At 43.1% G+C, this 21548-nt stretch overlaps 1 protein-coding gene across 2 annotated transcripts in view; it reads right to left on the bottom strand.

Annotated features, from left to right (window-relative positions):
* The window catches only part of LOC311125852 (voltage-gated potassium channel KCNC1-like), a gene marked incomplete at both ends in the record, with an annotated part of 40264 nt that extends 22185 nt beyond the window's left edge, over nucleotides 1-18079 (bottom strand). For both annotated transcript variants that reach the window (XM_084199880.1, XM_084199881.1), the window contains one exon: nucleotides 17498-18079. In XM_084199880.1, coding sequence (XP_084056006.1) covers nucleotides 17498-18079 — 582 coding nt within the window. The remainder of the gene's footprint in view (nucleotides 1-17497) is intronic.
* Nucleotides 18080-21548: the final 3469 nt, after the last annotated feature.

Below are 21548 nucleotides of genomic sequence, written 5' to 3'. Positions count from 1 at the left end.
TTGTAAAGAATATTTGTTGGTCCGTGGTGTGTAATGAGGAGCAAACAGACACTGCACTTGACACATTTATGAAATTGCTAATTCCAGTTACTAATAAGAATGCACCCATTAAGAAAATGACTGTAAAAATGATTAAATCCCTGTGGATTGATGAGGAATTGAAGAATTGCATGGTTGAGAGGGATGAGGCAAAATTAATGGCAAATAAGTCTGGCTGCACAACCGATTGGCAAACGTACTGCAAATTGAGAAATCATGTGACTAAACTGAATAAAAAGAAGAAGAAACTACACTATGAAACAAGGATAAATGACATAAAGAATGATAGTAAAAAGCTTTGGAGCAGCTTAAATGACATTTAGGGAAAAAGGCAAACTCAGCTCCATCATTCATTGAATCAGATGGCTCATTCATCACAAAACCAACTGATATTGCCAACTACTTTAATGATTTTTTTCATTGGCAAGATTAGCAAACTTAGGCATGACATGCCAGCAACAATTGCTGACACTACACATCCAAGTATATCTGACCAAATGATGAAAGACACGCATTGTAATTTTGAATTCCGTAAAGTGAGTGTGGAAGAGGTGAAACAATTATTGTTGTCGATCAACAATGAAAAGCCACCGGGGTCTGACAACTTGGATGGAAGATTACTGAGGATAATAGCGGACGATATTGCCACTCCTATTTGCCATATCTTCAATTTAAACCTACTAGAAAGTGTGTGCCCTCAAGCCTGGAGGGAAGCAAAAGTCATTCCGCTACCTAAGAATAGTAAAGCCCCCTTTACTGGCTCAAATAGCCGACCAATTAGCCTGTTACCAACCCTTAGTAAACTATTGGAAAAAATTGTGTTTGACCAAATACAATGCTATTTTACAGTAAACAAATTGACAACAAACTTTCAGCATGTTTATAGAGAAGGACATTCAACAAGCACAGCACTTACACAAATGACTGATGATTGGCTGAGAGAAATTGATGATGAAAAGATTGTGGGGGCTGTTATGTTAGACTTCAGTGCGGCTTTTGAAATTATCGATCATAGTCTGTGCTGGAAAAACGTATGTGTTATGGCTTTACTCCACCTGCTATATTGTGGATAAAGAGTTACCTGTCTAACAGAACACAGAGGGTGTTCTTTAATGGAAGCCTCTCCATCATAATCCAGGTAGAATCAGGAATTCCCCAGGGCAGCTGTCTAGGCCCATTACTTTTTTCAATCTTTACTAATGACATGCCACTGGCTTTGAGTAAAGCCAGAGTGTCTATGTATGCGGATGACTCAACATTATACATGTCAGCTACTACAGCGACTGAAATGACTGCAACACTTAGCAGAGTGGGTGGCAAAGAATAAGTTAGTTCTAAATATTTCTAAAACTAAAAGCATTGTATTTGGGACAAATCATTCACTAAACCCTAAACCTCAACTAAATCTTGTAATAAATAATGTGGAAATTGAGCAAGTTGAGGTGACTAAACTGCTTGGAGTAACCCTGGATTGTAAACTGTCATGGTCAAAACATACACTACCGTTCAAAAGTTTGGGGTCACTTAGAAATGTCCTTGGTTTCGAAAGAAAAGCAATTTTTTGTCCATTAAAATAACATCAAATTGATCAAAAATACATTGTAGACATTGTTAATGTTGTAAATGGCTATTTTAGCTGGAAACGGCTGATTTTTAATGGAATATCTACATAGGCGTACAGAGGCCCATTTTCTGCAACCATCAGTCCTGTGTTCCAATGGCACGTTGTGTTTGCTAATCCAAGTTTATCATTTTAAAAGGCTAATTGATCATTAGAAAACCCTTTTGCAATTATGTTAGCACAGCTGAAAACTGTTGTGCTGATTAAAGAAGCAATAAAACTGGCCTTCTTGAGACTAGTTGAGTATCTGGAGCATCAGCAATTGTGGGTTCGATTACAGAATCAAAATGGCCAGAAACAAATAACTTTCTTCTGAAACTCGTCAGTCTATACTTGTTCTGAGAAATGAAGGCTATTCCATGCGAGAAATTGCCAAGAAACTGAAGATCTCGTACAACGCTGTGTACTACTCCCTTCACAGAACAGCGCAAACTGTCTCTAACCAGAATAGAAAGAGGAGTGGGAGGCCCCGGTGCACAACTAAGCAAGAGGACAAATACATTAGAGTGTCTAGTTTGAGAAACAGACGCCTCACAGGTCCTCAACTGGCAGCTTCATTAAATAGTACCCGCAAAACACCAGTCTCAACATCAACAGTGAAGAGGCGACTGGGATGCTGACCTTCTAGGCAGAGTTGCAAAGAAAAAGCCATATCTCAGACTGGCCAATAAAAATTAAAGATTAAGATGGGCAAAAGAACACAGACACTGGACAGAGGAAGATTGGAAAAAAGTGTTATGGACAGACGAATCGAAGTTTGAGGTGTCCAGATCACAAAGAAGAACATTTGTGAGACGCAGGCCATATGAAAAGATGCTGGAGGAGTGCTTGATGCCATCTGTCAAGCATGGTGGAGTTAATGTGATGGTCTGGGGGTGCTTTGGTGGTGGTAAAGTGGGAGATTTGTACAGGGTAAAAGGGATCTGCAAGGCTGTAATTGCTGCAAATGGAGGATTATTTGATGAAAGCAAAGTTTGAAGGACGCTATTATTATTTATATTAAAAATCATTATTTCTAACCTTGTCAATCACTACATTTCCTATGCATTTTCCTATATTTCCTATTCAAACTCATTTCATGTATGTTTTTATGGAAAACAAGGACATTTCTAAGTGACCCCTAACTTTTGAACGGTAGTGTATTGATCAAATCAAATCAAATTGTATTGGTCACATGCGCCGAATACAACATGTGCAGACATTACAGTGAAATGCTTACTTACAGCCCTTAACCAACAGTGCATTTATTTTTAACAAAAAAAGTAAAAATAAAACAACAACAAAAAAAGTGTTGAGAAAAAAGAGCAGAAGTAAAATAAAATAACAGTAGGGAGGCTATATATACAGGGGGGGTACCGGTGCAGAGTCAATGTGCGGGGGCACCGGCTAGTTGAGGTAGTTGAAGTAATATGTACATGTGGGTAGAGTATCTACAGTACAAAAATCCATGTGTACGTGTGTGTGTATAGTGTGTTGATACAACAGTAGCTAAGATGGGAGAAGTATGTCCATAATAAAGTGCTGCTCTACCTTCTTAACACCACTATCAACAAGGCAGGTCCTACAGGCCCTAGTTTTGTCGCACCTGGACTACTGTTCAGTTGTGTGGTCAGGTGCCACAAAAAAGGACTTAGGAAAATTGTAATTGGCTCAGAACAGGGCAGCACGGCTGGCCCTTGGATGTACACAGATAGCTAATATTAATAATATGCATGTCGATCTCTCCTGGCTCAAAGTGGAGGAGAGATTGACTTCATCACTACTTTTGTTGATGAGAGGTGTTGACATGTTGAAAGCACCGAGCTGTCTGTTAGAACGACTGGCACACAGCTCGGTCACCCATGCATACCCCACAAGACATGCCACCAGAGATCTCTTCACAGACATCAAGTCCAGAACACACTATGGGAGGCGCACAGTACTACATCGAGCCATGACTACATGGAACTCTATTCCACATCAAGTAACTGATGCAAGTAGTAAAATGTGATTTAAAAAACAGATACAAGTACACCTTGTGGAACAGCTGGGACTGTGAAGCAACACAAACATAGGCACAGAAACATGCATACACACACACGATAACATACACACTATACACACACGTACACATGGATTTTGTATTCTAGATATGTGGTAGTGGTGGAGTAGGGGCCTGAGGGCACACAGTGTGTTGTGAAACATGTGAATGTATTGTAATGTTTTTAAAATTGTATGAACTGCCTTAATGTTGCTGTATATATCAGCCCCCTACAGCCACAATCCTTCATTTCAACCCTCTTCATATTGGAATTGAAATCGGAATTTCAGTTTAATACCTGAATTGACTGAAGTGAAATGGAATCGACCCCAACCCTGCTGTTATGCAGCTCACAAGGCATGCCTGTATATCTTTACCAGGTCATATCTTCACCAGGTCATATCATTACCAGGTCATATCATTACCAGGTCATATCATGACCAGGTCATATCATTACCAGGTCATATCATTACCAGGTCATATCATTACCAGGTCCTCTGTAGCTCAGCTGGTAGAGCACGGCGCTTGTAACGCCAAGGTAGTGGGTTCGATCCCCGGGACCACCCATACACAAAAATGTATGCACGCATGACTGTAAGTCGCTTTGGATAAAAGCGTCTGCTAAATGGCATATTATTTATTATTATTATCATTACCGGGTCATATCATTACCGGGTCACATCATTACCGGGTCATATCATTACCAGGTCATATCATTACCAGGTCATATCTTCACCAGGTCATATCATTACCAGGTCATATCTTCACCAGGTCATATCATTACCAGGTCATATCTTCACCAGGTCATATCATTACCAGGTCATATCATTACCGGGTCATACAGTTAACGGCCTGTCCTCTGATGGTGATCACTAAGGAAGGTCTGTCCTCTGATGGGGATCACTAAGGAAGGTCTGTCCTCTGATGGGGATCACTAAGGAAGGTCTGTCCTCTGATGGGGATCACTAAGGAAGGTCTGTCCTCTGATGGTGATCACTAAGGAAGGTCTGTCCTCTGATGGTGATCACTAAGGAAGGTCTGTCCTCTGATGGTGATCACTAAGGAAGGTCTGTCCTCTGATGGTGATCACTAAGGAAGGTCTGTCCTCTGATGGTGATCACTAAGGAAGGTCTGTCCTCTGCTGGTGATCACTAAGGAAGGTCTGTCCTCTGATGGTGATCACTAAGGAAGGTCTGTCCTCTGCTGGTGATCACTAAGGAAGGTCTGTCCTCTGCTGGGGATCACTAAGGAAGGTCTGTCCTCTGATGGTGATCACTAAGGAAGGTCTGTCCTCTGCTGGTGATCACTAAGGAAGGTCTGTCCTCTGATGGTGATCACTAAGGAAGGTCTGTCCTCTGCTGGTGATCACTAAGGAAGGTCTGTCCTCTGCTGGTGATCACTAAGGAAGGTCTGTCCTCTGATGGTGATCACTAAGGAAGGTCTGTCCTCTGCTGGTGATCACTAAGGAAGGTCTGTCCTCTGCTGGTGATCACTAAGGAAGGTCTGTCCTCTGATGGTGATCACTAAGGAAGGTCTGTCCTCTGATGGTGATCACTAAGGAAGGTCTGTCCTCTGATGGTGATCACTAAGGAAGGTCTGTCCTCTGATGGTGATCACTAAGGAAGGTCTGTCCTCTGATGGTGATCACTAAGGAAGGTCTGTCCTGGATCACTAAGGAAGGTCTGTCTTAGGCACCAAATGGAAGCAAACAGACTGAAACGGGGAGGGAACTACCTGGGACTTGTCCAATAGGAAACTCTCATTTTTGTTTTCCGTTGCAAAACATTTAAAAACCGTAATGCCCTAATGAACACTGCCCGGTCTAGCTAATCCCTGTTGATGTTCCTAGCGACAGCCATAAGGTAGCTCCTTACATTAGCTGTCTTTGCCAGACCATACAGGGACAATTCTGGCCTCTATGGTGACGATTAGGGTTGTTTTGCCCATAGAAATAGAATGACTAGATGATGAATAGATTATATTTCTATGGTCTTGCCCTGGTTGGCTAATCCTAGTTGATGTTCTCGATGAGTGAGAACAGAGACAGTGATAGGGGGTTGTTCCACTGTCATGTGATGTGTCCACTGTGAATACTACAGTCTGTAATTAACACTAGGTATAATTAACCACATGCTGTGCTTCACAAAGCTCCGTCAAACTTTGCCCTACTTCATTACAACGTGTAACTGAATCACATCTGAATCTGAATCAAACCTGAATCAAACAGAAATCTGAATCTGAACCACACAGAATTCCGAATCTGAATCTACCTAAAATACTGCTTAGAATTAACAGACACTGTGATCTAGGCCTAGTCAATTACATTATGTGCTCCATAAAGCTCAGTCAAACTTCACTACTGAGGTTCTGTCTTGCTCACACTGAAATGTATGGCTTCTTGGCTTTCGCAGTGAAATATATCGCTTTCACTGAAATATGTGGCTCTCACACTGAAATGTATGGCAGCTCTGAATGGTTTCCGGCGTTTGGGATTTTAGACAACGGTCCGAGTTAAAGAGTTCTATGAAACTCACTTTATAATAAAACAAAAAACTTGAGGACGAGATACTTCGCATTTGATAGGTAGGCTACTTTCACTCTGTTTAATAATCATCACTCACCAATCAACTTGTCTTCCCTGTCTACCACACAACAAGAGCCTAGTCAGGCATAAACAATCAATCAACAACTCCAATCTGAACGGCTGAACTCAATTAATTAATCTACTGTATTTCTGACCTTAACGGTGTTGTGTATTCCGGACCTATAATAACTCTTACTGTTATAGTGGGTGATAACGTCAGAGCGTTAACTCCATGTTGATTGGCCGTGTGCCCACCTTATCCTGTAATGACATCAACCACCATGTTACACAAGCGGCAGGACAGACAGCAGTTTCACCTGGCTGGTCTAAACATTCTACTTGGACCGTGCATTAATGCATTGTTATATTTGTCATGAGCATGTATGACCCCTTATAATATCTTATAATCATCCTGACTATACCAGCCATTTTCACTCAATTAAAATGTTGATACACAGAGGTAACGTACAAGCCTTATTAAAAGTATCATATGATCTCATACATATTTACAACAAGTTATAATGCATTACACCAGCAGGATTTACTTACAACAATTTATAATGCTTTAAATAAAATGTTACCAAAATGTCTTAGGGTGCAAACTCGTTTCATTATCACCACCATGGAGGGGCATTGGACCAGGCCAGATGGAAGCCTGCCCGTAATAACAGGTCCAAGAACATCATCTCTCCAGCTGTGGAGCAGCGGCCTGGGTTCTGTGTCAGTCTGGAGGTCTGCCATCAGACTGCTGCCGGTGCTAAAGATCTGGTTTACTCAACATGCTGACCTGACCTATCTAACCCACACAAACTGCCAATATCCACCCAGCCAGGTATTTTAACCAACACTAAGTGCCAATATCCACCCAGCCAGGTATTTTAACCAACACTAACTGCCAACCTACCAGGTACTCTCAAACTGCCAGCATCCTAGGTATTCTCAAACTGTCCACATCCCAGGTATTCTCAAACTGTCCACATCCCAGGTATTCTCAAACTGTCCACATCCCAGGTATTCTCAAACTGTCCACATTCCAGGTATTCTCAAACTGTCCACATCCCAGGTATTCTCAAACTGCCAACATCCCAGGTATTCTCAAACTGTCCACATTCCAGGTATTCTCAAACTGTCCACATCCCAGGTATTCTCAAACTGCCAACATCCCAGGTATTCTCAAACTGCCAACATCCCAGGTATTCTCAAACTGCCAACAGTATTCTCATGTCCATGAGTAGCCTGGTTGATGCTGTCTTGCCAACTCCTTTGGCCATTGTCACACTCAGCAAGACAGCACAGACAGATCTGGCACCAGGTTATTCCAGGAGGATTCATATACATCGTTTTTTGTTTGTTATTAAAGTTGTATTTATTTTTTCATTTTTTTCCACAAACAAACAAACAAATAAAAAATAAAACATTGTACAGCATAAAAACATTGAGCATGACATCCAGACATATCCTCCAACAAAGCACACATACACAGTCAAATAGCATCTCACAAGCTACAATACAGAACTAAATGAGTTCACTCACTAACTGTAAGTCGCTCTGGATAAGAGCGTCTGCTAAACGACTAAAATTTAAATGTAAGTAATCACCTCCCTGTCTTAGAAACATGACAAATAAAACGCTTCCAGCTTCTAGAATTGTCGTTTCTACCAGTGATCCTAGCAAGCATTTGTTCATAAGATGCAACCTCCAACATTGATTCTATCCACTGTTTCAGAGTAGGAGTGGCGTGACCCTTCCAGATTCTAAGGGCTACTCTAGCTGGCTGCTGTAACCATACCAACAGTGATCAGTGCAAATTCCTCATTAGTTGACTGTAAGTCGCTTTGGATAAAAGCGTCTGCTAAATGGCATATTATTATTATTATTATTATTATTATTATTATAGTTACGTTAGGTAATTCTGTTCTATCGTCCAAGAGACATATTCTCTGTGAAACTGGAATTGTTAACCCCAACCGTTCCTCCGGGTATTTCAAAACATCCTTCCAGAACCGTAGCACTAATGTACATTCCCATATTGCATGTAAAAATGTCCCAGTGTTTATTTTGTTGGCATTTCCAACACGGAGAATTGTTGGTCAGCCCCATTTTATCAAATCAAATCAAATCAAATTGTATTGGTCACATACACATATTTACATTTACATTACATTTTACATTTTAGTCATTTAGCAGATGTTATTGCGGGTGCAGTGAAATGCTTGTGTTTCTAGCTCCAACAGTGCAGTAGTAACTAACATTTCACAACAATACACACACATCTAAAAGTAGAAGAATGGAATTAAGAAATATATAAATATTAGGATGAGCAATGTTGGAGTGGTATTGACTAAAATACAGTAGAATAGAATACAGTATATAACAAATGCAAAATATGTAAACATTATTACAGTGGCTAGCGTTCCATTATTAAAGTGGCCAGTGATTCCAAGTCTATGTATATAGGGCAGCAGCCTCTAAGGTGCAGGGTTACGTAACCGGGTGGAAGCCACCTAGTGATGGCTATTTAACAGTCTGATGGCCTTGAGATAGAAGCTGTTTTTCAGTCTCTCGGTCCCAGCTTTGATGCACCTGTACTGACCTCGCCTTCTGGATGATAGCGGGGTGAACAGGCCGTGGCTCGGGTGGTTGTTGTCCTTGATGAACTTTTTGGCCTTCCTGTGACATCGGGTGCTGTAGGTGTCCTGGAGGGCAGGTAGTTTGCTCCCAGTGATGCGTTGGGCAGACCGCACCACCCTCTGGAGAGCCCTGCGGTTGTGGGCGGTGCAGTTGCCGTACCAGGCGGTGATACAGCCTGACAGGATGCTCTCAATTGTGCATCTGTAAAAGTTTGTGAGGGTTTTAGGTGCCAAGCCAAATTTCTTCAGCCTCCTGAGGTTGAAGAGGCGCTGTTGCGCTTTCTTCACCACACTGTCTATGTGGGTGGACCATTTCAGATCGTCAGTGATGTGTACGCAGAGGAACTTGAAGCTTTCCACCTTCTCCACTGCGGTCCCGTCGATGTGGATAAGGGCGTGCTCCCCCTGCTGTTTCCTGAAATCCACGATCAGCTCCTTTGTTTTGTTGACGTTGAGTGAGAGGTTATTTTCCTGGCACCACCCTCCCAGAGCCCTCACCTCCTCCCTGTAGGTGGTCTCGTCATTGTTGGTAATCAAGCCTACTACTGTTGTGTCGTCTGCAAACTTGATGATTGAGTTGGAGGCGTGCTTGGCCACGCAGTCATGGGTGAACAGGGAGTACAGGAGGGGGCTGAGCACGTACCCTTGTGGGGCCCCAGTGTTGAGGATCAGCGAAGTGGAGGTGTTGTTTCCTACCTTCACCACCTGGGGGCGGCCCGTCAGGAAGTCCAGGACCCAATTGCACAGGGCGGGGTTCAGACTCAGTGCACCGAGCTTAATGATGAGCTTGAAGGGTACTATGGTGTTGAATGCTGAGCTATAGTCAATGAACAGCATTCTTACATAGGTATTCCTCTTGTCCAGATGGGATAGGGCACTGTGTAGTGCGATGGCGATTGCATCGTCTGTGGATCTATTGGGGCGGTAAGCAAATTGAAGTGGGTCTAGGGTGTCAGGTAAGGTAGAGGTGATATGATCCTTAACTAGCCTCTCAAAGCACTTCATGATGACAGAAGTGAGTGATATGGGGCGATAGTCAAAAAAATAAAAATAAAATACATATTGTAAAGTGGTTATCCCACTGGCTATAAGGTGAATGCACCAATTTGTAAGTCGCTCTGGATAAGAGCGTCTGCTAAATGACGTAAATGTCTCCTGAGTGGCGCAGTGGTATAAGGCACTGCATCGCAGTGCTAGCTCTGCCACTAGACATACTGGTTCGAATCCAGGCTCTGTCGCAGCCGGCCGCGACCGGGAGACTCATGGGCGGCGCACAATTGGCCCAGCGTCGTCCAGGGTAGGGGAGGGAATGGCTGGCAGGGATGTAGCTCAGTTGATAGAGCATGGCGTTTGCAACGCCAGGGTTGTGGGTTTGATTTCCACGGGGGGCCAGTATAAAAAAAAAAAAATGTTTTCACTAACTGTAAGTCGCTCTGGATAAGAGCGTCTGCTAAATGACGTAAATGTAACAGAAGGACTTGCGTTTCTGTATGTTATCACACCGTGAGTAGATAATCATGAAACATACACCCCCGCCTTTCTTCTTTATCTGTCTGCGCGATGTACTGAGAACCCAGCTGGCTGTATGGAAGACAGTATACAAAGACAGTATATCCCAAGAGAGCCATGTTTCCGTGAAACAGAGTTTGTTACAATCCCTGATGTCTCTCTGGAAGGAGATCCTCGCCCTGAGCCCGTCTACTTTATTATCCAGAGACTGAACATTAGCGATTAATATACTCGGAAGCAGTGGATGGTGTACACGCCTCCTGAGTCGGACTAGAAGTCCACCCCGAATACCTTATGAGGCCTTGTTGGGGTTCAATAAAACGTTTTTATATTGAGTAAGTTTCTCCCTGGCTTCCCTGAGCTGGACAAGATCTTCAACCAGGTATCATCCTCAATTTCACACTTAAGGTCAATTTGCCATGTTGTTCTGAGGTTTTTACATTCTTTACTCTGCAGATGACTAAATATTCAGTAAAAAAAAAATGTCCCTTGTCTCCCACATCATATTTTTGTACCAAATCTGAGTGTGACATTAAAACATGTTCATTGTACAGATCACCTTATAGTATGAATTCCTTTCATTAGCCATTGTTTCCAGTACACAGACTTATTTCCTATCCGTAGCTTAGGATTGTGCCACAATGATGAGTATCCTTGTTTTAGATGTGAAATTCCACATAGCTTGTGTACTGTTCACTACACCTCTTTTGAGTGTAGTAAAATTGGGTTGGGAGTTTCAACAGACCTCTCCCCTGTAAGACTATGTGGCAGAGTATCAACAGACCTCTCCCCTGTAAGACTATGTGACAGAGTATCAACAGACCTCTCCCCTGTAAGACTATGGGACAGAGTATCAACAGACCTCTCCCCTGTAAGACTATGTGACAGAGTATCAACAGACCTCTCCCCTGTAAGACTATGTGGCAGAGTATCAACAGACCTCTCCCCTGTAAGACTATGTGACAGAGTATCAACAGACCTCTCCCCTGTAAGACTATGTGGCAGAGTATCAACAGACCTCTCCCCTGTAAGACTATGTGACAGAGTCTCAACAGACCTCTCCTATGTAAGACTATGTGGCAGAGTATCAACAGACCTCTCCCCTGTAAGACTATGTGACAGAGTATCAACAGACCTCTCCCCTGTAAGACTATGTGACAGAGTATCAACAGACCTCTCCCCTGTAAGACTATGTGGCAGAGTATCAACAGACCTCTCCCCTGTAAGACTATGTGACAGAGTATCAACAGACCTCTCCCCTGTAAGACTATGAGTATCAACAGACCTCTCCCCTGTAAGGACTATGTGGCAGAGTATCAACAGACCTATCCCCTGTAAGACTATGTGACAGAGTATCAACAGACCTCTCCCCTGTAAGACTATGTGACAGAGTATCAACAGACCTCTCCCCTGTAAGACTATGTGACAGAGTATCAACAGACCTCTCCCCTGTAAGACTATGTGACAGAGTATCAACAGACCTCTCCCCTGTAAGACTATGTGACAGAGTATCAACAGACCTCTCCCCTGTAAGACTATGTGACAGAGTATCAACAGACCTCTCCCCTGTAAGACTATGTGACAGAGTATCAACAGACCTCTCCCCTGTAAGACTATGTGGCAGAGTATCAACAGACCTCTCCCCTGTAAGACTATGTGGCAGAGTATCAACAGACCTCTCCCCTGTAAGACTATGTGGCAGAGTATCAACAGACCTCTCCCCTGTTAGACTATGTGGCAGAGTATCAACAGACCTCTCCCCTGTAAGACTATGTGACAGAGTATCAACAGGGGTGAAAGGATAACTTAGTTCCCGTTCTATTGTTATTCAATCCAAGCCAGCATCCGTTTTGCCCCAATGATTCGCCAATTTAGCCATTTCAAATGATAAATTGTACAATTTAACATCTGCTAAACCCAAGCCTCCTACATCCCTTGGTGAGCACATCTTTCTTCATATTGATCCGGGGTTTGTTCCTATCCCACAAAAAGTATTCAGTTAATTTGTCATATTGTTTAAAATACCGGTCTGAAATATTCATACAGTGGGGAAAAAAAGTATTTAGTCAGCCACCAATTGTGCAAGTTCTCCCACTTAAAAAGATGAGAGAGGCCTGTAATTTTCATCATAGGTACACGTCAACTATGACAGACCAAATGAGATTTTTTTTTCTCCAGAAAATCACATTGTAGGATTTTTAATGAATTTATTTGCAAATGATGGTGGAAAATAAGTATTTGGTCAATAACAAAAGTTTCTCAATACTTTGTTATATACCCTTTGTTGGCAATGACACAGGTCAAACGTTTTCTGTAAGTCTTCACAAGGTTTTCACACACTGTTGCTGGTATTTTGGCCCATTCCTCCATGCAGATCTCCTCTAGAGCAGTGATGTTTTGGGGCTGTCGCTGGGCAACACGGACTTTCAACTCCCTCCAAAGATTTTCTATGGGGTTGAGATCTGGAGACTGGCTAGGCCACTCCAGGACCTTGAAATGCTTCTTACGTTGCCCGGGCAGTGTGTTTGGGATCATTGTCATGTTGAAAGACCCAGCCACGTTTCATCTTCAATGCCCTTGCTGATGGAAGGAGGTTTTCACTCAAAATCTCACGATACATGGCCCCATTCATTCTTTCCTTTACACGGATCAGTCGTCCTGGTCCCTTTGCAGAAAAACAGCCCCAAAGCATGATGTTTCCACCCCCATGCTTCACAGTAGGTATGGTGTTCTTTGGATACAACTCAGCATTCTTTGTCCTCCAAACACGACGAGTTGAGTTTTTACCCCAAAATTATATTTTGGTTTCATCTGACCATATGACATTCTCCCAATCCTCTTCTGGATCATCCAAATGCACTCTAGCAAACTTCAGACGGGCCTGGACATGTACTGGCTTAAGCAGGGGGACACGTCTGGTACTGCAGGATTTGAGTCCCTGGCGGCGTAGTGTGTTACTGATGGTAGGCTTTGTTACTTTGGTCCCAGCTCTCAGCAGGTCATCCACTAGGTCCCCCCATGTGGTTCTGAGATTTTTGCTCACCGTTCTTGTGATCATTTTGACCCCACGGGGTGAGATCTTGCGTGGAGCCCCAGATCGAGGGAGATTATCAGTGGTCTTGTATGTCTTCCATTTCCTAATAATTGCTCCCACAGTTGATTTCTTCAAACCAAGCTGCTTACCTATTGCAGATCAGTCTTCCCAGCCTGGTGCAGGTCTACAATTTTGTTTCTGGTGTCCTTTGACAGCTCTTTGGTCTTGGCCATAGTGGAGTTTGGAGTGTGACTGTTTGAGGTTGTGGACAGGTGTCTTTTATACTGATAACAAGTTCAAACAGGTGCCATTAATACAGGTAACGAGTGGAGGACAGAGGAGCCTCTTAAAGAAGAAGTTACAGGTCTGTGAGAGCCAGAAATCTTGCTTGTTTGTAGGTGACCAAATACTTATTTTCCACCATAATTTGCAAATAAATTCATTAAAAATCCTACAATGTGATTTTCTGGATTTTATTTCCTCAATTTGTCTGTCATAGTTGACGTGTACCTATGATGAAAATTACAGGCGTCTCTCATCTTTTTAAGTGGGAGAACTTGCACAATTGGTGGCTGACTAAATTCTTTTTCCCCCCACTGTAGGTAACATTGCAGAGATATATTTAAATTGTGGGACCACAACCATTTTAATCACGTTGATCTTTTCCCATTAAGAAAGTTTCATATTTTCCAATTTTTTCTAAATTGGTCTTAATCTTGACTAGTAGTGGCTCAAAATGTAGTCCCCATCACCTCCTACAAATTTGAGCGCAACTAAATACCCAAATATTTCATCCCAGTAGGAACCATTTTTAATTAAATGGGGTAATGGTTCCAGAGTAACATTGGGCATCGCTTCCGACTTAATCCAATTAATTTTGTAGCCTGACATCCTAGAATATGATTTAATACAAGTAAGTACTGGTGGCTATCAGAGACCAGCGGTAGAATACCGTCTGCATACGTAAGCAGCTTGTGTTCTTTTCCTCCTCCATGTACACCCCTAATTTCTGGATATGTCTCTCCCGAGTGGCGCAGTGGTCTAAGGCACTGCATCGCAGTGCTAGCTGTGCCACTAGAGATCCTGTTTCGAATCCAGGCTCTGTCGTAGCCGGCCGCGACCGGGAGACCCATGGGGCGGCGCTACAATTGGCCCAAGGTAGGGGAGGGAATGGCCGGCAGGGATGTAGCTCAGTTGGTAGAGCATGGCGTTTGCAACACAAGGGTTGTGGGTTTGATTCCCACGGGGGGGCCAGTATGAAAAAAATTAAATAATAATAATAATGTATGCACTCATTAACTGTAAGTCACTCTGGATAAGAGCGTCTGCTAAATGACAAAAAAATATATATAATATATAAATATGTTCTTATCATTGTCGCAAGAGGCTCTAAAACTATGGTAAACAGGAGAGGAGAGAGTGAGCAACCCTGCCTTGTGCCTCTAGAAAGACTAAATAAAGGAGACATAGTTCCATTTGTAAGTACTGTTGCTTTAGGATTGGAATAGAGGACCCCTATCCATTTACATTTAAGTCAGGTCCAAAACCAACATTTTTCTAGGGTTCTTAAGAGAAAAGCCCACTCCACCCTATCAAATGCCTTCTCAGCATCTAAAAGGAGACGGCAGCGGTAGGAACTATATTTGAGCGGTTTAACCACAAGAGATGGAAGAGCCTCCTCATATTATCAGTTGAGGTCCTGTTCTTAATAAATCCTACTTGGTCACTACGTATAATATTAGGTAGTGCCTTCTCTAAGCGTATCGCAAGGGGTCTTAGTAAGAATCTTACAATCCACATTAAGGAGTCTGATAGCTCTAACATTTCCCAGGTTCTGTAGTATCTCTATCCTTACTAGGGATCAGCGATATCAAAGCCTCATTAAAGGTGTTCGGAAGGGAGCCATTTTTAAAAAAATGCCTCCTGGTAAACCACTGTCAATACAGGTACAAGAATGTCAATATACTTTTTATAATATTCTACAGGAAGGCCATCCAGACCAGGTGATTTCCCTGCTTTCATAGATAAAATGGCGTCTCTAACCTCCTCTTCTGCTATAGTACAGTCCAGGTCCTCCACCTGGCTATCTGATCATCTAGGTAATTCTATACCAGACAAAAAAGTTTCAATATCTATGGGGCTCGCTGAACAGGAGGATGTATATAAATCTTCATAAAGACGTTGAAACACACTGTTTATCTCTTTGGATGAGGTCACCATCTTATTGCCCTTCTTAATTGCTGGGATTAAATTAGAAGTGTTCTGCATTTTTAGTTTGTCTTGCTAGTAGCCTGCCGGTCTTCTCACCTCCCTCATCATAACTGGTTCTAAGTCTAAACAGCTATGCATTTCGTGCAAACGAAACGTCAATTTGGAGGCAGTTTGAAACGCGCTATCTGTGAAATGTCTTTCCAAATTCCTTTCCAAGACACACTATTTTCCCTCTAATATATGCTTTAGAAGTTTCCCACACCGTGGAAACCTTTTCAGTTGAGCCTATGTTGATCTAAAAAAAAAAAGGATCTAAGATCATCTGCTAGTGATTGGCTAAATACCTCATATTGTCATAGCATGGTGTTGAGTCTAAATCTACCCTTCCTCACATTTTCGGAGTTTATGTCAACATGTAACTCTACTATAGCATGATCAATGGGACCAATCTTGCAATCAATCACATTATTAACCATGAAATTAGATATCAAGAAGAAATCTATTCTGCAGTGGGAGAAAAATAAGTATATTCTCTATCATTAAGATGGACTAATCTCCATATGTCTGTAAGGCCCACATCTTCTGCTGTATTGCAAGTTTATCCTTTTTTTTGTGGCGTTACCTGTAAATGTACTTCTATCAATCATATAGTCCATCACTTGGTTGAAGTCTCCAGCAAGGATGATCTGCCCCTCCATATTTCCCAGTATAACGTTGACCTCATTTAAACAGTCAGTGTCCTCCTTGCTGGGAGCATTTATGTTGCGTAACACTACCTGAATCCCATTTATAAGAGCCTCAATGCAGATGAGCCTGACAAACTCATCAGTGTTGCTTCAACATTACAAAATTAAGTATTTTGCTTATCAGAATAATCACCACATTTTGTTTGGAATTACATGAGCTATGATAAACTTCTGCAACCTAGCCTCCTCTAAATTTCAGTGCCTCCGTTAAATGTGATTCCTGTATGAACACAATATCCGCCTGTTTTGATTTTAAATATGTCCAAATCTTTTTCCTCTTCACTTGGTTACCACAACCATTTATATTCCAAGAGATCATGTTTGCATAACCATTAGCCATATTTGCGCTGAATGGTCCCGGGGATCGAACCCACTACCCTGGCGTCACAAGCGCCGTGCTCTACCAGCTGAGCTACAGAGGACATAAATACCAACATCCCAGGTAAGCTATTCTCATGTTCCCGGAGGTTCCTGGTACAAAGACATTTAGTACCTTTTCACACTATTGTGCCAACCTTAACCATAGGCCAACTGTGCTGTCTTTGATCTTTTATTTTCACATTGTGCTTTCCAGCACTGTTCCATGAACCATGGTGGATGCTTAAATAGGCCAGTGCAGTACAGCTCAGCTTGGCATGGGTTGGCTCAGCTTAGTAAGAAAGGGTTATAATACTCGTGGTGGGATGCACTTGGCTTTCTCTGTTTTTGCTGACATAATCTGTGTCCCAAATGTCACCCTATTCAGTGCCCTACTTTTGACCAGAGCCCTATGGAATCTAGGGGTGAAAGTAGGCTAGTAGTTAATTTGGCCTGGTTACAAATGCCAAGGATCCATTGGTCAATCATTGTTCCTTCCACCTGACTGTTACAGTAACATTCTCCTGCTGTAGAGATCCCTGAGGAGTCCCTGGGGAGTAGATTAGCCTACCATGTCAAGGTCACTCTCACACAGACCCTCTCCACATCACATGGCTGGAGGCCCTCTGTCAATCTCCATCTCTGTAAATCTCTCATTCATCATTAACCACATATCCATCATTGGGCTTAATATCAATTGGAAAGGAAAATAGACATTATGGAGCAGAAATATCTCTCTTACTCACCCTTGCATATTTAGAAGAGTAGGGGTCTTCAAACAGAGCCCACATGCGTTTCTGCCAACGACCCCACAGCCCCCCTGCCTTTGCGTCGGTAGAGTCCCCCTGCGCCAGCCTCCTCGTCATCTCATCCGCCTCATCACCGACCCCATCCCCCGGGTCGGCCACGACCTCCGGGTCCTGATCATCATTACTGGTCAGGTCGAGCAGGGCACCCCCGCCGAAACTATCAAGCGCTTCTTCCGCCTCCCTGTGCTGGCTATAGGTCATCCAGCAGCAAGGCTCCACGTCCGTCTCATCGATGCCCCAGAAGGCCAGTTCCTCCTCGTAAAGAGGTCCGCAGACATCCGCAGGGCAGTGCAGTTTACCAGTTCGGTAATAGTTAAGGATATGGGCGAAAACAGCCGGGTGGCGGTCGAAAAAGAACTCCTCATGTTTGTCGTCCCAATCGAAGTGGCTAGGCGCGTCGGGTTCGGCCAAACAGGATAAGCGGGTGCCGGGCAGGGTGCGCAGGGTACCGCGGTATGTCTGGTGCTTGGTCCCTCCCACGTTTATCACAATGCGATCCTTTTCGTCGCTCAAGCCCATCGCGTCCCTTAGGCATGTCTCCAATAAGTTCCCGGCATCACAACGGCAACTCTATGAGCACCGGTACGCCACCGCGGGAGGGGGAAAAAAAACGCGTGCAAGTGCAACACATACACAGGGAAGGAAGAGGGAAGAGATGAGGCTAGGCTGTAGGACAATGCACAAAATACATCTGCTGCTGGTTGCAGGCTGTAGATCCTAAATAACAAGTGTAGGCCGACAGGACTTTAGCACATATTCCCTCTGATGATACCGGATGCCCCAATGTTTCCACAACCTGTCATGGAAATCAATCACAAGAGGGAAAACATTTAAATTCAAAATGATAGCCAATGTAGCCAATGGCATGCCATTAACAATGTATTGGGAGTTTAAAATCCGAAACCATGGATGGTGGTTTAAATCCGAAACAATGGATGGTGGTTTAAATCCGAAACAATGGATGGTGGTTTAAATCCGAATCAATTGATGGTGGTTTAAATCCGAAAGGTGAAGAAGATAGAAATGGGTGTTGTTCCTTCTTTCTAATCCGAATCCAACACAAAGACTCTCTTCCTGTTGTGGTGGTTTTGGTAGAACCAGTTAATGACATTCATGGTAAGCAAGGTGAATGCGGTGTTTGACTGCTTTCCGTGGTGCTGAAAGGACAGCACCAGTTCCTCTCTCTCTCTCGCTCTCTCTCGCTCTCTCTCTCTCGGAGACACCCTGCTTGCTATTCAGACTGCTATCCTTCCTCGCATGTATCTACTGTCGCTTACCTTCTCCCCAAAACGACACGTTCAAATCAAGTTTCCCGTTGAACGAAACAGTGAGAGCAACCGGTAGCTGCAGCCTACTATAACTGGATCAGGCGCCGCGTATTTTTCCCATTCGCGCAGGTGTCCGTGACTGTGTTTTATCTCCAGCGGGTAATTGTTGTTTTCACGTATGCATTTGGCGGATCAAATGCCTGTGATTATCTCGTGTTCGAGCCTGCAGGGAAGCGAGCAGTCAACTGTGACACCATATGAAGTCTGAATACGGAAGGAGGGGAGACAGGAAGGCACGCGCAGATCCTCTATTCTCTGTGTTCTCTGACTGAGCAGTGCTCGCGGAGGTGATTCTCTTCAGAATCCTCAGAAATGACTCGAAAAAGAGACGCGGATGTTCTGGAAACACCGTGGAAGAAGAAGACGTCGATTCCCACGGGGGGGGGGGGCAGTATGAAAATGTATGCACTCACTAACTGTAAGTCGCTCTGGATAAGAGCGTCTGCTAAATGACTAAAATGTAAAATGTAAGAAGCGTGGAGCATGTTGAAACTGTCTTCGGAGTTCATGCATTCACTTATTTGTTTGCCTCCATGCAGCCCCTCTTTATACAAAGTGATTTCGTATGAACAAAGAGAGAGAAGGCCAGTGATGCCACAACAGCCTCTGAATTCAGTTCCCTCTCTCTTCACCATATGGTAGGAGTAAGGAGGCTATAATAAAATCATGATGGTGTTGTTATGGGCATTGCCAACAGAGTGCGGTGTTGCCCATGTAGTTCCCTGCACGTGCCTCTGTCGTCTTGTGCCTCTGTCGTCTTGTCCCTCTGTCGTCTTGTCCCTCTGTCGTCTTGTGCCTCTGTCGTCTTGTCCCTCTGTCGTCTTGTGCCTCTATCGTCTTGTCCCTCTGTCGGCTTGTGCCTCTGTCGTCTTGTCCCTCTGTCGTCTTGTGCCTCTGTCGTCTTGTGCCTCTGTCGTCTTGTCCCTCTGTCGTCTTGTCCCTCTGTCGTCTTGTGCCTCTGTCGTCTTGTGCCTCTGTCGTCTTGTCCCTCTGTCGTCTTGTCCCTCTGTCGTCTTGTCCCTCTGTCGTCTTGTGCCTCTGTCGTCTTGTCCCTCTGTCGTCTTGTGCCTCTGTCGTCTTGTCCCTCTGTCGTCTTGTGCCTCTGTCGTCTTGTCCCTCTGTCGTCTTGTGCCTCTGTCGTCTTGTGCCTCTGTCGTCTTGTCCCTCTGTCGTCTTGTCCCTCTGTCGTCTTGTCCCTCTGTCGTCTTGTGCCTCCGCAATGATCCATTATGATGACGTTAGACTATGATTATGTCCCAAATGGAATTCCCTATTTAGTGCGTTACTTTTGACCAGGACCCCTAGACTAGATATGCGGAGAAAGACCCTATGCTCTTTTTAATCTAATTATTTAGACATTTGAACGCAGCAGTGTAATAGTGGAGGTTATCTTAATGTTTAGCTGGAAAATAAATGCGTATGTTTGTTTGTTGAATATTTGTTTGTAGTGTAATAACAACAACAACAACAACAACAAACTTGAGCAAAAAAACAGAATATTGCTCCTCCTAACTCCTATAGCCTATGAAGATGCATACTTTTTATAAACTTTTATTTATTCAAGCTATCCCAATTGAGACCAGGGTCTCATTCCCAATGGTGCCCCGTGAGTACGAACATTTTCTCACAAACAGGAAGAAATATTAACATTACAAATAAAAGACGAAGAAGAATACAAACAGCCACAAGCCATGCTCTCTTTTATCTGTCCTCTGTACCCCCCTCGTCACTCGGTGGGCAGTTTCCAGTCTCGGTTTACACCGTCATTAGTAAAAGGGGGAGTTTCTACCGATTCTGGGTGAACATATCTCGAGATTTCTGTCACAGAATTCGAGTTCTTAGAACGAGAAGAAGCTTCTTCTTAGAATCTTGGGCACACTGGTATCACGCAGACTTGAATCATTTCTTCATCTAAATTAACGGACCTGAAGAGTCGAGCATCATGACTGTCGTTGGCTGCACGAAGTGTGTCAAATTCATGCTCTTTTTCTTTAATTTCGTTTTCTGGGTGAGTTGAGCCTTCTTTAAAATTTCGTTTATCTTGATGCTACTTTAAAGTGATTATCATCACATTTCTTCGGTCTGTAGTTTTATGATACATAAAAGTGCATCTTGAATGTTTTTTTGCTTATAACATAACTTTGAGTCATTCCGAATTTTTATGACAACTTTAATTCTATTTCGTCTCTGTAACCAGCTAGTATCACTGAGGTACTGAAATGAGCTACGATTCAACACTGTTATGATACAGGTTCCTATCCTATGATAATCTCACACACGTTTTTATGTTGTCCAAATGGTCCAACTGATGACCGTGTGAAAACTGTAGTGGTTCAGTAAGCCAGTCCTGGAAGAGGTACAATCAATGATTTATATATACACTGGAGTACCGACAGGGGGCGCTGTGTTGAAGCCACCGTATTTTGGAAGCTATATAAATTAATGTATTAATGTCTACATTCGTTTTTGCCACATTTATTCTATTACAGACACCTAAATGCATACTTTTAAATTATATTATGTGAGCTAAACATATAAATTAAAAATGAACAAATATATAAAAACATTTTCCTTAAAGTATATATTTTTTTAGAGATTACTAATGTTACTGTCCCCATTACAAAAAACAAAACAACTTGAATACATGTATGTTTGTCCTT

The sequence above is a fragment of the Coregonus lavaretus genome (assembly GCF_964263955.1).
Source record: "Coregonus lavaretus genome assembly, contig: HAP1_SCAFFOLD_4247, whole genome shotgun sequence".
NCBI classification, from domain to species: Eukaryota; Metazoa; Chordata; class Actinopteri; order Salmoniformes; family Salmonidae; genus Coregonus; species Coregonus lavaretus.
This window is presented reverse-complemented; position numbering and strand designations above follow the sequence as displayed.